Source organism: Bos indicus, chromosome 17 (assembly GCF_029378745.1).
Source record: "Bos indicus isolate NIAB-ARS_2022 breed Sahiwal x Tharparkar chromosome 17, NIAB-ARS_B.indTharparkar_mat_pri_1.0, whole genome shotgun sequence".
Taxonomy (NCBI): Eukaryota; Metazoa; Chordata; class Mammalia; order Artiodactyla; family Bovidae; genus Bos; species Bos indicus.
The window spans coordinates 6,926,642-6,942,343 of NC_091776.1; the positions used below are offsets into that span (position 1 = coordinate 6,926,642).

The 15,702-nt window shown below is 35.4% G+C and overlaps 1 protein-coding gene across 8 annotated transcripts in view; it reads left to right on the forward strand.

Annotated features, from left to right (window-relative positions):
• The window catches only part of LRBA (LPS responsive beige-like anchor protein), a 757,794-nt gene that overhangs the window by 143,796 nt on the left and 598,296 nt on the right, over positions 1-15,702 (forward strand). For all 8 annotated transcript variants that reach the window (XM_070770117.1, XM_070770116.1, XM_070770115.1 and 5 more), the window contains exons 21-22: positions 1,857-1,980; positions 2,283-2,475. In XM_070770117.1, the coding sequence (XP_070626218.1) occupies positions 1,857-1,980; positions 2,283-2,475 (317 nt within the window). The remainder of the gene's footprint in view (positions 1-1,856; positions 1,981-2,282; positions 2,476-15,702) is intronic.

A 15,702-nucleotide genomic window follows, 5' to 3' on the forward strand; every position in this document is an offset into this window, starting at 1 on the left:
TAGGTGGCCAAAGTGTTGGAGTTTCAGCTTCAGTATCAGTCCTGCCAGTGACTTTTCAGGCTTGATTTCTTTTAGGTTGTATTAATCTGATCTGCTTGCTGTCCAGGGGATTCTCAAGAGTGTTTTATAGCACCGAAGTTTGAAAGCATCTGATCTTCAGCACTCGCCTTCTTTATGGTCTAGCTCTCATATCTATACATGACTACTGGAAAAACCATAGCTTTGACTATAAGGACATTTGTTGGCAAAGTGGTGGTGTCTTTGTTTTTTTAAAATGCTGTCTAGGTTGGTCATAGCTTTTCTTCCAAGGAGCAAGCGTCTTTTAATTTCATGGCTGCAGTCACCATCCACAGTGATTTTGGAGCCCAAGAAAATAAAGTCTGTCACTGTTTCTTTTTTTTCCTTATCTTTTTGCTTTGAAGTGATGGAATTGGATGCCATAATCTTTGTTTTTGAATGTTTAGTTTTATTTTATTTTTAAACTTTACAATATTGTATTGGTTTTGCCATATATCAACATGTTTAGTTTTAAACCAGCTTTTTCACTCTCCTCTTTTACTTTCATCAAGAGATTCTTTAGTTCCTCTTCTGCCACAGTGGTGGTATCATCTGTATATCTAAGATTATTGATATTTCTTTAGGCAATCTTGATTCTAGCTTGTGCTTCATCCAGCCTTGATAATATATATAATATAAAATATATTTTATGTAGTTATGGGAAAGATGACTTATTGAAGTAAGAACTTTAAATATATTGTCTGTGTAATATATTAGCAGAAAAGATAATCTGTACACTGTGGTATTTAAAAAATGGTATGTCTGCTTTTCAGTATTAACAGCTAAGTGATTTTGGGGTACATTAATTTGTCCAAATGGGTAAATAATAGTATCTCTACAATCCAGATGATAATAGTATCTAGTTATCATTTTGTGAGGATTATATGTATTAATATCTGTATTTTCTAAAAAAGTGTCTCACAGTAGTATATCCTCAAAGTTAGTGGATATTATTGTCATGGTAATCATTGTTCAGGTAGACTTCGTCATTAGAAGAATTCAAAAATTGTCATTAAGTTTATGATAAAATATCTTTTATTTGATATTTTGAACTTTTTGCTTTAGAAACACCAAAAATCTTGGCCAATTGCAGGTTTAGAATTCCTCAATTTTTATTTGTGTAAAACTTTGGGATATTTGATCATTCTACTTTGATTTTTATATATTTTAAGCATTCCTTTTCTTAAAATTTATAGTACAAATTTAGTCAATATTTAAGAGTATTACAGGAACAGTTTTATTTATTTAGAGTTTTTAGTAGGTTTTAATTTAGTTTTCATATTTTTGTGTCTAATTTTACTTTTAGAATTATGGAAGAAAATCTTGATAGCTTCTAAAATTCACAATGATAAAGGATAAAGTATGTGCCTATTATACATATTGTTGAAGAAGCTGAGAATTCTTTTTTTCTGAGATTTTGATTTTATATATATGTTTTGAGTATTTAAAAAAAATTTAAATATGTATATTTTAAGATCAACTTTATTATCTGGCAGAGATTATGGAGAGGTGTCAGCAGTCATTTAATTCATTTATAATTTAATTTGATTTACTACAAAGTTTTAAAATTTAAGTATTCTGTCTAATGATGAAAATAAAAAATTCCTTTCTTGTTTATATATGATTTCTAGTGAATGTTTTGACAGTCTTGTCCACAGATAATTTTTTTTATAATACAGAAGAGGGTATTTTAGGTAGACATTTATGTCAGGGAAATAAAATTGAAATATACTGATGATCTTGCATCATGAATTTTTTGTAACGTTGTGGTTTTTACTAATTTATGAATTGTCTTACAGAGATACTAAAAGTAATTGCAACGCTACTTCGAAATTCTGTGCAGTGCCCAGAGAGCATGGAAGTTCGCAGAGCATTTCTTTCTGACATGATTAAACTTTTTAATAACAGTAGAGAGAATAGAAGGTAAGCAGGATCAGTTACCTTTTATTTGCAGTGTTCAAGTCTAGCTTTGAATAAGCCTACATTTTCTCGGACAAATTGCTTTAAATACTATGAAATGAACTTTCTGTATGCTTTTTCATTAAAGTAGTACAAGTAATATACCATACAGTTACTTGAACTTTCAATACCTCATTGTTTTTAATTGTTTTGTATACATAATAAAGCTGGTTGTTTTGTTCATTTTGTTTTAAAGTTTTACGTTTTTAGAATTCTTTCAGTTGATTTACTTTTTAAATAATTCAGTGTCCTCTTAATATTTTCAGGAGTTTGCTACAGTGTTCTGTGTGGCAAGAGTGGATGCTTTCTCTCTGCTATTTTAATCCTAAGAATTCAGATGAACAAAAGATAACAGAAATGGTATATGCCATATTCCGAATCCTACTTTACCATGCAATCAAATATGAGTGGGGTGGCTGGCGTGTGTGGGTAGACACTTTATCAATCACACATTCAAAGGTAAGTTTTTTTAAATGACAGTATATTTTAGAATTTTAAATGTTTGTAATTTTGATTCTCTAACAAAATTTTATATACTTAAAATGAAGTCAAAAAGGCAGATTACACTTTGAAAGTGTAGTGAACAACTGAAACAAGGAATAACTAATAAGAAAGATAGACTATTTCTAAGTTCCTCAGAATCAAGAATAGTTTTTTTTTTTTTTTTTTAATGTCATTGTTATGTGTGCTTAGTAAAGTGAAACCTTGTAACACAGCATAGGAATTTGTATTTTCTTTTTTTCTTTCTTTTTTAAATTTTTATTATAATTTTTTTTTACTTTATAATATTGTATTGGTCTAGCCATACATCAGCATGAATCTGCCACGGGTGTACACGTGTTCCCAATCCTGAACCCCCGCCCACCTCCCTCCCCATTCCATTTTCAAGTAGCCATTTTCAAGATACAGTTTTCCGAATTTTACAGGACTTTAAACCTTTTTGAACACAAGGTGGCGCACAATATTCAAAGATGAGAATTACTTTAGTAATATAAGGTGGTTGAGTAAACAAAAAGCTCTGGCTAATTTTGCTTTTGCTCATATGTTATATTCTGTTAAAATATTTGTTTGAAAATCTACTAGTCTTTCTTAAAATAAAAACACCTTAATCCAGTGTTACTCATTTATATATAGCTTTTGTTTAAAAATATCAATGAAATGTCCTAGATATATAAAAAGTTAGAAGGAGTAAGGTACCTACCATGTTTATGAAAGTGGGTTCTCCATCCCAGTTGCTTTGTCTACCATTTTCAGCCCCTCTTCTCTCCCCCTCACCTGAATTTGGGGCTTTCATTATTTCTGTGTCTTATGTGTATTTTTAATTACACACACGCATACCACACTGGATAATTTTATTTTTCATATGTGTACTTAATATAGATAATGGTATTGTATGAAATGCATTTTTTGATAACTTGCTATTTTTACTTATCACTGTTTGAGATCCATTCATGTTGACCAGGGTCGTCGTGTCCTTTTTCTCAGTTGTGTGTATTCCATGGTATAACTTCATCTGTTTATCATTTTGATGAGAACTTTTGATATATTTTGTATACATGAGAAAGTTTCTTTCTAGAATTGGAATTGCTAATTTGTAAGATGCAGATGTGGAACATTACAAGATTTACAGTTCTTTTCCAAAGTAGTGTATCAGTTTATATTCTTGCCAGTGATGTATAAATACTCATGCCTTCATATCACCTTATCACTTGTTATGGCTGGAGTTTAAAAAATTCCAAATATGATGAATTTTAAATGCTGTGTTTCCCTAATTTTAATTTGCACTTTTTTTGTTTTGTGGAAGTTCTTCATATATTCTTGGTCTTAATCCTTTGCTACCTATATTATTTATGAATGTCTTCTGTCAATTTGTTGCTTTTCTTGTTATGTTTGGAGTTTTATGTTTGTGCTTCTGAGGAAATTTTAAATTTCAAATAATATTCAGTTAAATATTCAAATGAAAATTCAGTTAAATTTATTAGCTTTTATTATGCTTTATATATCTTATTTAGGAACTATATATATATCCAGAAGTAATATAATTAGCAAATATTAATATTATAAATTGACTAGAAGGATAAAGAAAAGAAGTGATAAATTTAGTATATCTTTATTTTTAATTAAAAAGATCGTTTTTGTGTGTGTAGTGACTTTAATAATTATCTGTTTACATTTGGCTGCATCGGGTCTTAGTCGCTGCATGCAGGATCTCCCGTGTGGTGCAGGGACTCTCGAGTTGCGGTGCGTGGGCTTAGTTGCTCTGCGGCTTGTGGGATCTTGTTCCCTAATCAGGGATTGAACCTGCATCCCCTGTACTGCAAGGTGGATTCTTTACCATTGGACCACCAGGGAAGTCCCTGGTATATCTTTAAATGTTTTATTTTATTGACTATCATAGTTACTGCTCTGGAATATTTTGCCCATCTATTGGAATATGGGCTTCTCTCATACCTCAGTCGGTAAAGAATCTGCCTGCAATGCTGGAGACCCGGGTTCAGTTCCTGGGTTGGGAAGGTCCCCTGGAGAAGGAAATGGCAACCCACTCCAGTATTCTTGCCTGGAGAATCCCTTGGAGAGAGGAGCCTGGCAGGCTACAGTCCATGGGGTCTCAAAGAGTTGGGCATGACTTAGGGTCCAAACCACATTGGAATATGTTGTCATTTCTTAAATATATGTTCTTGAGTGTTTGTATAACTTCAGCTATTTGAAGTACTTAGAAGTTATTATTAATTCTGTTTCCTCCCTCTTAAATGAAAGATGTGTTGCTATAGTAAGGATTTACAAAAGTATCTTAGAATCTTGTGAATAATCCAGTGCTAAATGAGGCAGAGATGTGATTTTCAAAAATGGCTTTGTTTTAGTCTCTGCATTTTTAAGCTAATCAGTTTAGTGAAAGTCAGTCTTCAAAGAATTGTGGCCTAAGGGCCAAATCTGGCCTGACCTGTTTCTGTCAATAAATTTTTATTGAAACACAGCCATTTGCATTTATTTATGTATTTTGTATGACTGCTTCCATGCTACAAGTATTGAGTATTTGTGACAGAGACTTTTTTTGCCCCCATGCCTAAAATATTTGTTATTTGGCACTTTACAGAAACGCTTTGCCACCTCTTCTCTGAGTTATTTCAGTTTGTGCTGGTACCCCGCTATTCTGATGTCTGTTTTAGTGACCTATCGCAGTCTGGTCTGATTTTCTCCTAGTAGTGTTTTGCCCTTTACTACTTCATGAGAAAAATAGGGTTAAGTTTAGATCTCACCTAATTTGGATTGGATTTCAAATATATCTGGGAGAATTCTCATTTAGAAAAGTGTGCTGTGAATTAGATTTTAATAATTTTATGCCTATTCCCTGTTAATTCAGCACTTTTGTATACACTTTAGTTTGTCATGTCCTTAGGAAGAATGGCTAAAGGAATGTAATCTTTAGAGCAGTAATTCTTGAAGTACATCTGAAGACCTTGGGAGCCCAGGAGACCATTTCAGGGAGTGGAGGGGTCCACCTTTTCTAGCTACATATCTAGTTAGAAGTGGATTTTTCTTCATGTACTGCAGTCAAAACAATATAATGCAGCAGACTGAATACAAAAGCAGATATTAGAGTGTAGGTATCTTCTATTATGCCAGAATGAAAGAGGTTTGCAAAAATAATAGCAAATGAAATTTGTGAAATAATAGCACTCTTCTCATTTTTATTATTGCTTTGAAAAATGCCATCTATATTAATATTAATATTTTCAAAAGAAATCAATATTTGTAAAATTTCTTAGCTCTAATTTCTAATGTGGTAATTAGTAATAGGGGCTTCCCTCATGGCTTACCTGGTAAAGAATCTGCCTGCAATGTGGGAGATCTGGGTTTGATCCCTGGTTTGGAAAGTTCCCCTGGAGAAGGGAAAGGCTACCCACTCCAGCTTTGTGGCCTGGAGAATTCCATGGACTGGAGAATTCCTGGAGAATTTAGTCTGTGGGGGTCACAAAGAGTTAGACACAACTGAAGACATGCCCCATATAAATAAATACTTTGGATCCTTAGACCAAAATGCTTGAGAAGTGCCAAATCATTGACTGTTTAGGGCCTAGTCTCTTAATTATTTTCTATCCACAAAACAAAAGGGGTGGAATAGAAGATATCTCCGACACCTTAGCTTTTGAGTGTTTATAGTTAAATATTTATGTCCAGTCACCAGTCTATTTGTGTGAGTGATGAAGATAACATGGACTTTGCAGATAGGCTGGTCCTGGGTTTGAATTCTGATTTATAGTAATTTATAGTTTGTAAACTCAGGAAAGTTTCTAAAATTTCTTAACCACCAGTGTTAGTCTAGAAATGGTAAAAGTGGTAATTAATGTGTTTATCTGACTTTAGGAGTTAATGAGTGAAATCACAGCATATGAAATTAAATGACTGTTTTCCTTTGTTATAGGTCTATCATTCCTCCTGTTAATCCTTTTGTGCTGACTCTTAATGCTAGCTTATTAGTTATGCCCTTATCACTTCATATTTGATATAAATACACATTTTTAAAAATTTTCTTTTCAAATGAGTTAATTACATCCAAAATAATTTGTGTGGCATATATGCTATGAAGTGTTATAAAGGAAGAATTGTGACTACCCGACTTAAAAACATGTTGCATGGTTCAACCTGTCCAACCCCCACCTGTCCTCATTTCCTTCTTGAAAAGTTAAAAAAAAATGTATTCCTAAATAACATAACCTCTTATATTGCCTATTTTTATATTTTATGAAAGTGACATTGTACTGTGTGAACTCTTCTGTTACTTATTTTTCTCATCAAACCTTTTGTTTCTAAGAATCTTTTTTATTCTTAATAAATACATAAATTTTAAAAAAGAATCAATCAGAGTCATTAGCGTGGGAGAGAGTTGATTGAAGCCAGGGATGGGCAATCCTTGGGCCAAATCTTGCTCATTGGGTGCTTTTGTAAATAAAGTTTGATTGGAACATACAGAAAAATCTTTTTTATTCTTACATATAGCTTTCTTTCATTCATTTTCACTGCTGTGAATAAGTCAGGTGCTCAAAGGCAAAGGCTTTAATAGAGGTGTCATTTTCAAGCTTCATGTAACTGTTGTTCACAGGAACGAGTCTATTGGGATGAGTTATATGTGTTTACATACATGTGCGCACATGTCCACCTATTCCCCCACGCCTGAAACAGAGCTTGATGCTATGAGACAGTGTTCACTCTTACTAAATGTTGGTATGGAGTGATAAACTCTTATATTTAAAGTTTTTGATGATGGAAATTCCTTAGTTGTCCTGGAGTTAGGACTCTCTGCTTTCATTGCTGGTCGTGAAATCCCTGTTCAATCCCTGGTCTGAGAACTAAGATCCTGAAAGCCGTGCGGTGGAACCCCTCCTCCGCACCCCCCTCCCCACCCGCCAGGCAAAAATGCTGATGACGCCTCAATAAATTGATTCCATGATCCACCCAAAGCTCTGCTCTAGGACTTATTAGTAGGAATAGAGTTGCTTTATCTTCTAACTTTTGATGCTGTCATAAGTAATATTCTATCTTCTAACTTTTGATGCTGTTAGATTTCTTATTTTTGCAGGGTTTTGTCTTTTCCCTGCTTTGAAATTTTTCTCTTTCTTAATAACTTGTAGTAATTTATACATGTCTGAGTTACTTCTCCTGTGGATAGTTCTAATGGTCAGTGGCCTGAGATGTTTGTTATTTTCCTCTAGGTTTATTGTTCTCAAAATAACTTGTTTAAAAATAATGTTATTCCCCTCCATCAGCACTGTCCTAATCTTCTTAGAAAAGCAGATGATTTCTACCTAATTTTTTACTATTTCCCATGAAAAAAGCATTTCCTACCTCATCTTACTCTGTTCACTTGAGAAAAATATACTGTACCGGTTCTACTCACTTTAAAATATATCAAGCTTTCTTAGGTCTCCATTTTTGTTTACTTGTGGCATGAACTTTGTGCTCCTTTGTACTTAACCAAATCCTTTATATGTTTAAGGATGTAAAGCTAGGTAAAAAAATTAGAGATACCAAGGGAACATTTCATGCAAAGATGGGCACAATAAAGGACAGAAATGGTATGGACCTAACAGAAACAGAAGACATTAAGAAGAAGTGATAAGAATACACAGAAGAACTGTACAAAAAAGATCTTTATGAGCCAGATAATCACAATGGTGTGATCACTCACCTAGAGCCAGACATCCTGGAATGCGAAGTCAAATGGGCCTCAGGAAGCATCACTAGGAACAAAGCTAGTTGAGGTGATGGAATTCCAGCTGAGATATTTCAAATCCTAAAAGATGATGCTGTGAAAGTGCTGCACTCAATATGCCAGCAAATTTGGAAAACTCCCTAGTGGCCACGGAACTGGAAAAGGTCAGTTTTCATTCCAATCCAAAAGAAAGGCAATGCCAAAGAATGCTCAAACTACTGCACAATTGCACTCATATCACATGCTAGTAAAGTAATGCTCAAAATTCTTCAAGCTAGACTTCAGCAGTACATGAATTGAGAACTTCCATATGTTCAAGCTGGATTTAGAAAAAGCAGAGGAACCAGAGATCAAATTGCCAACATCCACTGGATCATCGAAAAAGCAAGAGAGTTCCAGAAAAACATCTGCTTCATTGACTACGCTAAAGCCTTTGACTGTGTGGATCACAGCAAACTGTGGAAAATTCTTCAAGAGATAGGAATACCAGACTACGTTACCTGCCTCCTGAGAAACCTGTATGCAGGGCAAGAAACTACAGTTAGAACCAGACTTGGAACAACAGACTGGTTCCAAATTGGGAAAGGAGTACATCACAACTGTATATTGTCACCCTGCTTGTTTAGTTTAATATGCAGAGTACATCGTGCAAAATACTGGACTGGATGAAGCACAAGCTGGACTCAAGATTGCAGGGAAAAGTATCAATAACCTCAGATATGCAGATGACACCACCCTAATAGCAGAATGCGAAGAGGAACTAAAGAGCCTCTTTATGAAAGTGAAAGAGGAGAGTGAAAAAACTGGCTTGAAATTCAGCATTCAATAAATGAAGATCATGGCATCCGGTCCCATTACTTCAATGCAAATTGATGGGATAACAGTGGAAACAGTGACAGACTTTATTTTCTTGGGTTCCAAAATGACTGCAGATGGTGATTGCAGCCATGAAATTAAAAGACGCTTCTTGGAAGAAAAGATTTGATGATCTAGATAGCATATTAAAAAGCAGAGATATTACTTTGTCAACAAAGTAATCTAGTAATCAAAGTAGTCTAGTCAAGGCTATGCTTTTTCCAGTGGTCATGTATGGATGTGAGAGTTGTACCATAAAGAAAGCTGAGCATGAAGAATTGATGCTTTTGAACTGTGGTGTTGAAGACTCTTGAGAGTCCCTTGGACTGCAAAGGGGTCAAACCAGTCAATCCTAAAGGAAAGCAGTCATGTATATTCATTGCAAGGATGATGCTGAAACTCCAGTAGTTTGGCCATCTGATGGGAAGGGCTGGCTTATTAAAAAAGACCCTGATGCTGGGAAAGATTGAAGGCAGGAGGAGGAGGGGATGACAGGATGAGATGGTTGGAGGGCATCTCTGACTTGATGGACATGAGTTTGAGCAAGCTCGTGGAGTTGGTGATGGACAGGGAAGCCTGGGGTGCTGCAGTTCATGTGGTCGCAAAGAGTCGGACATGACTGAGCAACTGAGCTGAAATGAACTGAAATCACTATTATGATAATTTTTTGTACTCCTCAGCCATGCTGCTGTGTGTGAATTCACAGCACTTAATTTTCTCTTCGTATCTTAAGTCTCTCTTTCCTTTCGTCCTCCCAGTGCTTCCCATCCCTCTTGTTTTTCCTCTCTTCTCTTCTCCCCTCTCCCCACTCCCCCTACTTCTTCCTTCTTCTCTCCCTTCTCACTCCCTCTTCCCCTCCGTCCCCAGTCTCCATGTAGTCACCCTGCACACCCTGCATCGGCGTGGACTGCAGGCTCCTCGTGCGGTCTGTGTTGCCCTCCATCAGGCTCAGCTTGCTCGCTCCCTCTTTGCTTCTGTCTTTTTTTCTTTTACCACCGTCTCCTGTTTCTCCTATCCCTCTTTTTCTCTGTTCTTCCCTCCAGTGTTCCTCTAGACATTCTGTACCATGTGCCTTCTCCCTCCCCCCAACCTCCTCCTCTCTGTCTCTGTTTGTTTTGTCTCTGCTCCCCCTCTTCTCCCTTGTCTTTCAGTCAGCCCTTCCCTGGGCTCTGTTACTCGTCTTCAGTCACTGCATCTGGGTCTTACTCCAGGTGGCACCTTCTTTTTTTCCCCTTTCTGCCTTTATCTTTCTTCTTTTGTTCTTTCCACTCCCCACCTTTGTTTTTCGTGTTTTTTTAGTTGAGTACCTGCAGGTAGAAGAGATCTTATCCTGAAAGAAGTTCCTTTCCAATATGGGAGGTTATACATGCACTGAAAGAGCAAGGCAGGAAGGAGTCAGTGTCACAGAAAAGACACTCAGATTGAAATGAGCGGGGCTTTGAGCCGTGTGTAGTTCGGATGTCCTTGGACCACCACCTTGTGCTGTGCTGTGCTTGGTCCCTCAGTCATATCCAGCTCTTCACGACCCTGTGTACTGCAGGCTGCTGGCCTCCTCTGTCCAGTTAATTCTCCAGGCAAGGATACCGGAGTGGGCTGCCATTTCCTTCTCCGGGGATCTCCCTGACTAGGGATCAAACCTCGATCTTCTGCATTGCAGGTAGATTCTTTACCTTCTGAGCCAGCAGGGAATCCTGACTACAACCTTGAAGAGTGATAAATAACATTTGGGTGGGTAGAGATAGGGGTGATGAGAATCACCGGTGGAGGAATTGGCATAAGCAAAAATACCGAGGTGATTTCCCTGAGGGAAAAGCATGGGAATTGTTTGCTCTGCTGAGACTGTGTAACGTACATGAAGAAGAGCAGTAATGAGTCAGATAGGAAACGTAGACTGGCATTTAATCATGTATGATCCTGTAATAGCCCTCATGTTGTATTGTTGGTTAATAGTGGCTGTTAATTGAAAGCCCGCATCAGCAGGGATGAAAGGTTTTATACTCTTCCTGTCTCCCTAACTGAGCGTAGTGCTGAGAACTTGGCAGCTTGTGCTGAATAAGAAGGAGGAAACGCACCACCACTGTGTGTGTGAGTCGCCTGATCCAGTCCAACCCTTTGTGACCCCCTGGACTGTAGCCCGCCAGGCTCCCCCGTCCATGGGATTCTCCAGGCATGAATACTGGAGTGGGTTGCCATTCCTTCTCCCAGGGATCTTCCTGACCCAGGGATCGAACCTAAGTCGTCCTGCATTGCAGGCAGATTCTATACCAACTGAGCCACCCGGGAAGCTGAGCCATTGATTACATCATCGTGTGGCATCATGCCGCCCCGTGTGTACCTTGGCACCTCAGTCTTTTCTTATCAGTGACCCAGGAAATAGCCATAGCCACTGACTTTAAAGCAGTACCTACAAACACACAGTATGTTTTAGGGATCGTCTCGTTAGAGTAACTTGGGATGTGCATCTTACTACCGTTTCCGGGACCCCCCCTCAGAATCTCAGTCAGAATCTTGTGGGATGTGTCTAGCAATCCGTATTTAAAATAAGCCCTTCTTATGTACTTAAAATTTTTAGGGCCCCTCAAACTGTACAAGGAATTAGTTTTACTTACTTCAATATTCTCTCCTTCTCTCTTTTAAACTAAGATGTTAATATAATATACTCTCTAGAAAGTATCATGAAGACAGACTAATTCTATGTAAATTAAATATAGACCCCAGTTAAGACCCCTTAATACATTCTTTTTATCATAAAGGAAAATATATTTTTTATTTCTTGGAGCATATTTTAAGACATAGAAAATGTTAAAAGAAGAAGTATAAGCTACTTTTCTTATGTAGTGTCTGAATCAGTGTTTTTTAGACTCAAATTTATACACAAACCCAAAGCAGACTTTGTTTTCTGTGTGTATTAAATATGTATATTTAATTAGTTCATATTTTTCTTTACTCCAGTGACTTATGGCTTTAAATAGATTGTAAAACCTTTGCAAAGAAAATAGTGACATTCTAGGAAGGTCTTTTTTGCCTACTTTGAGTCAAGAATCAGTCTTGGACTAAAGTTTCAGAATTACAGTTATAAAATGGAAAAAATCCTGATTATTTCAGAGTAGTTTTATCTGAGTAAAACTGCACCTGACCCTTTTTGCTGTGGAAGTGTACTTCAGAAGATATGTGCTAAAGCTTTACTTTTTGAGGCTGAAAAGAAAAATTTAAAGTTACAAGTTGCTTCTTGTGGTTTTTCACCTTTAATGTTTCATAAATGTCTTTCAGTTTTATTTCTTTGTATGATTTTTTTTCATTTATGAAAAAGCTTTTCTCTTTAGTAAGTCTGATGTAAAGTGATTTATTTGAATGTAGCTATGTTAATGTGTTTGGAATCATAAATCCTGGTATCTATTTTTAAAGTAAAATGGAAAGCTTATACTCTTAACGCTCTTCAAATCAATATTTAATAAAGTTTAGGACAGAGCTGAAGTGATTCAGTAACTGGTGAACAATTTGTAGCATGCTGATAAAAATTCTGTTGAAATTATTGGAATCAAAAATTTTTCTTTGAAGATATTAGTTGTAAAGGTTTATAAATATTTTTGTGCATATAATACTGAAGTGATGCATATTTTTTCCTTTTTACAGCCATTTAAAATCTCTGTTACACAAATTTATAACTTGGTTCTTCATAAAGAACTGGTGTGTAAAAAACTAATGTTGCGGACTTGTATAGCTTTTGCAGTTACATCAGGATACATGTAGCTGCTATAAAAAGCCAAAGAAACTCAATTGCAATTTTATTGTCCAGTTTGATAGATATCCTGCCACCTCTGTAGCAGGGAAGCTGTTTGTCACTGTGTCCCTCCCCTCTAACAGCTGAACTACGTTTTAGAAGCAGTAATAGGCTCTCCTGGTGTCTTTGGAGTATGTTGGTTACCTTGGTCTCAGGTTTCAAGTGTGTATCAGTAACTTTTGTAATTTTATTATTTTTTTGTATTTTCTAGGTTTTTATTATTTATCTTCCTTTTTTTATGCTTCAAATTGAAAATTATCTTGAGTAATTAATTACTGTTTGCACTTGGTATGCCAAAATGCTTCTACTCTTTAGTTGAAATCTAGATTAAGGTCTTAATATATTCTGAATTATGATGAAATGGCTTAAACATAAATGTCAATTGTTTTATAAAAGAAGAATATATAACAGTTTAGGTTGGGTAAAAAGCAAGTGGAAATCACTTTTGTTAAAATTCTCTAAGTGGTTTCTTAAAAGTATATTTAAAAGTTACAAGATATGAACTGGCACATATAAATATACATATGTTTGTATGTGTGAGCTTATGGTGGCTATATAATAAAATTAAGAATTACAAGGTGTTCCCAGGCCGTTCAGTGGTTAGGGCTTTATGCTTCCACTGCAGGAGACACAGATTTGATCCCTGGTCGGGAAACGAAGATCTCACATGCTGCATGGCTTGCCAAAAAACCCCCCCAAAAATTGCGTATTCTTTTATGATTTCAAGAGTTACAAAATTTTCATATTTCATGATTGTATGCATTTATATTTAATTGCTAAAGCATTTGTTGGCTTTAAGTTTTTTTGAACAGATACTAGTCTTTTTTGTTTTTTTTTTTGCAATTTTAAATTAATATGTGCTCATTGTTGGGAATGTGCAACCTAGTACAAAATATAAACACAAAATCCTGAAATTACCTGTTATCCCGTCACCTGCATATGGGTTAAGTGCAAGATTTTCTAGTCTTCTGTTCTTTATATAAATAACACACACATATATAATTATTCTCTTGTAAAAATATCATATTTATATTTTGCAGCATTATTTCAATTAGTGGTGTACTTCTTACATGAATTTTAGTGCCTGCATATTATCAGGTGTATGTATATTGCATCATATTATGGAGAAGTAAAGTTAAGAGCAAAAGCTGTAGCTCTGATATAAAGTCTGAATACTATCAGACCACTTGAAATTCTAGGAAGGAGTGATTGAGTAAATGATTCAAGTTTACTTGTCATGTTCTGGCCTTCTCCAGATTTTATTTGGAAAAACTGGTGGAGGTGATTTTTAAAAATCTGTTGAGTTGTATTATAGTGTACTGCACTGTGGTTTAATTTTCCTTTGTCTTTGAGCAGTGATGAGTCTGCTCCTACATATATATATATATATATACACACACATACACACACACACATATATATATATATATGTCTTATTTTGTAGGATGAATTCCTAAAATGCCAGAAGGAGTTTGCATGTTTTAAAAAGATATTGCTAAGTTGCTATGTAAAAAATTGTGTATCGATTTGTATTCTAACTTTACCTGGGAGTGCTTGTCTAGACTGTTCTTAAGAAAATAAAATTGGTCAAGATGAATTTTTAAAATTTAACTTTATTTACTTTTAATTGGAGGATAATGGCTTTATAATACTGTGTTGGTTCTGCTATATATTTGCACGAATCAGCCGTTAGTAAATTATTGTGATATTATTTTATGTCACTGTGCTTCCTGTCTTCATGCATCTAAAATGAGGGTTATACTACCTGTCTGTTTAGGGTTGCTTTGAAGATTGTCTCAATATTTGCCAGATGCTTAAATCAGTAAATAAGAAGCATCCTGTGTATCTCAACTATTATGCAAGTATTTTAAACCATATATGGTATTGCACACTAAAATGAGCTTAATTTAGTATTTATTACGTGTATGTTTTCAGGCATGGTGTGGAATGGGGAACAATTATTGATTAGATGAAAATTTTCATACTTTAAGGCAGTTGAAGGGAAGAAAATTTCTTTAAGTAAATTTCTTTTAAATTAATTAAAGAATGTTAGATGTTAAGTTAATTAAGAATGTTTTCCATGTGTTAGTATGATATTTATAGAGATTAAGAGGATACTGATTGTTTGGAAAGTTTCTCTTTAAATTGCATCCTCACTTGGTGTTAATAAGAAAGTGTTGTTCAAAAGTCATTTTATGAAAGAGTGAGGCTTCTTTTTATGTTTACTAGTATTGCTTACTTAAGATGGTGAACTTTAGACCAAAAGTTGCAATTTTTATGTAACATCTGAATATTAGACCAATTAAAATTCTAGGAAGAAATAACTGAGTGAATTAATTTGCTTTTCATATTATGGGTTTCTCAAAAACTCTGTTCAGAAAAATTGGTGGAAATAATTTTTTTTAAATATATTGAAATTAATTTAAAATATACACAGACATGCACACATACATGTAGTTGAAAAGATCCAGAGTCAGTAATAGTTAAAGCAGTAAAATCAGATTTTATTCAGGAACTCTTGTAATAGGGAGAAAAATCCTGAGTTTAGAGCTCAGCTCAACTCTGAATACAAGGAGAAGTCTCGGTTTTATAGCTAAGGAGCAGAGTAGAAGGGAGGAAGGTCTTCAGTGAATGGAAAATAAAGAAGAGGAGCCATCTGGGTGGCCAGATTCTAGTTAACCAGACTTTAACAGGACTCTTGCTGAAGGCAGGCCAGGCTGATTAGATACCATCCATGAACAGTGGGAAGTGAGGAACTGCTCAAATGTCTGGCAAGGACAGAGGGCCTAGTTGAGACAGGGGTTCAGAGGAACCTTAATAAAGTTTGGTTAAGGAGAGA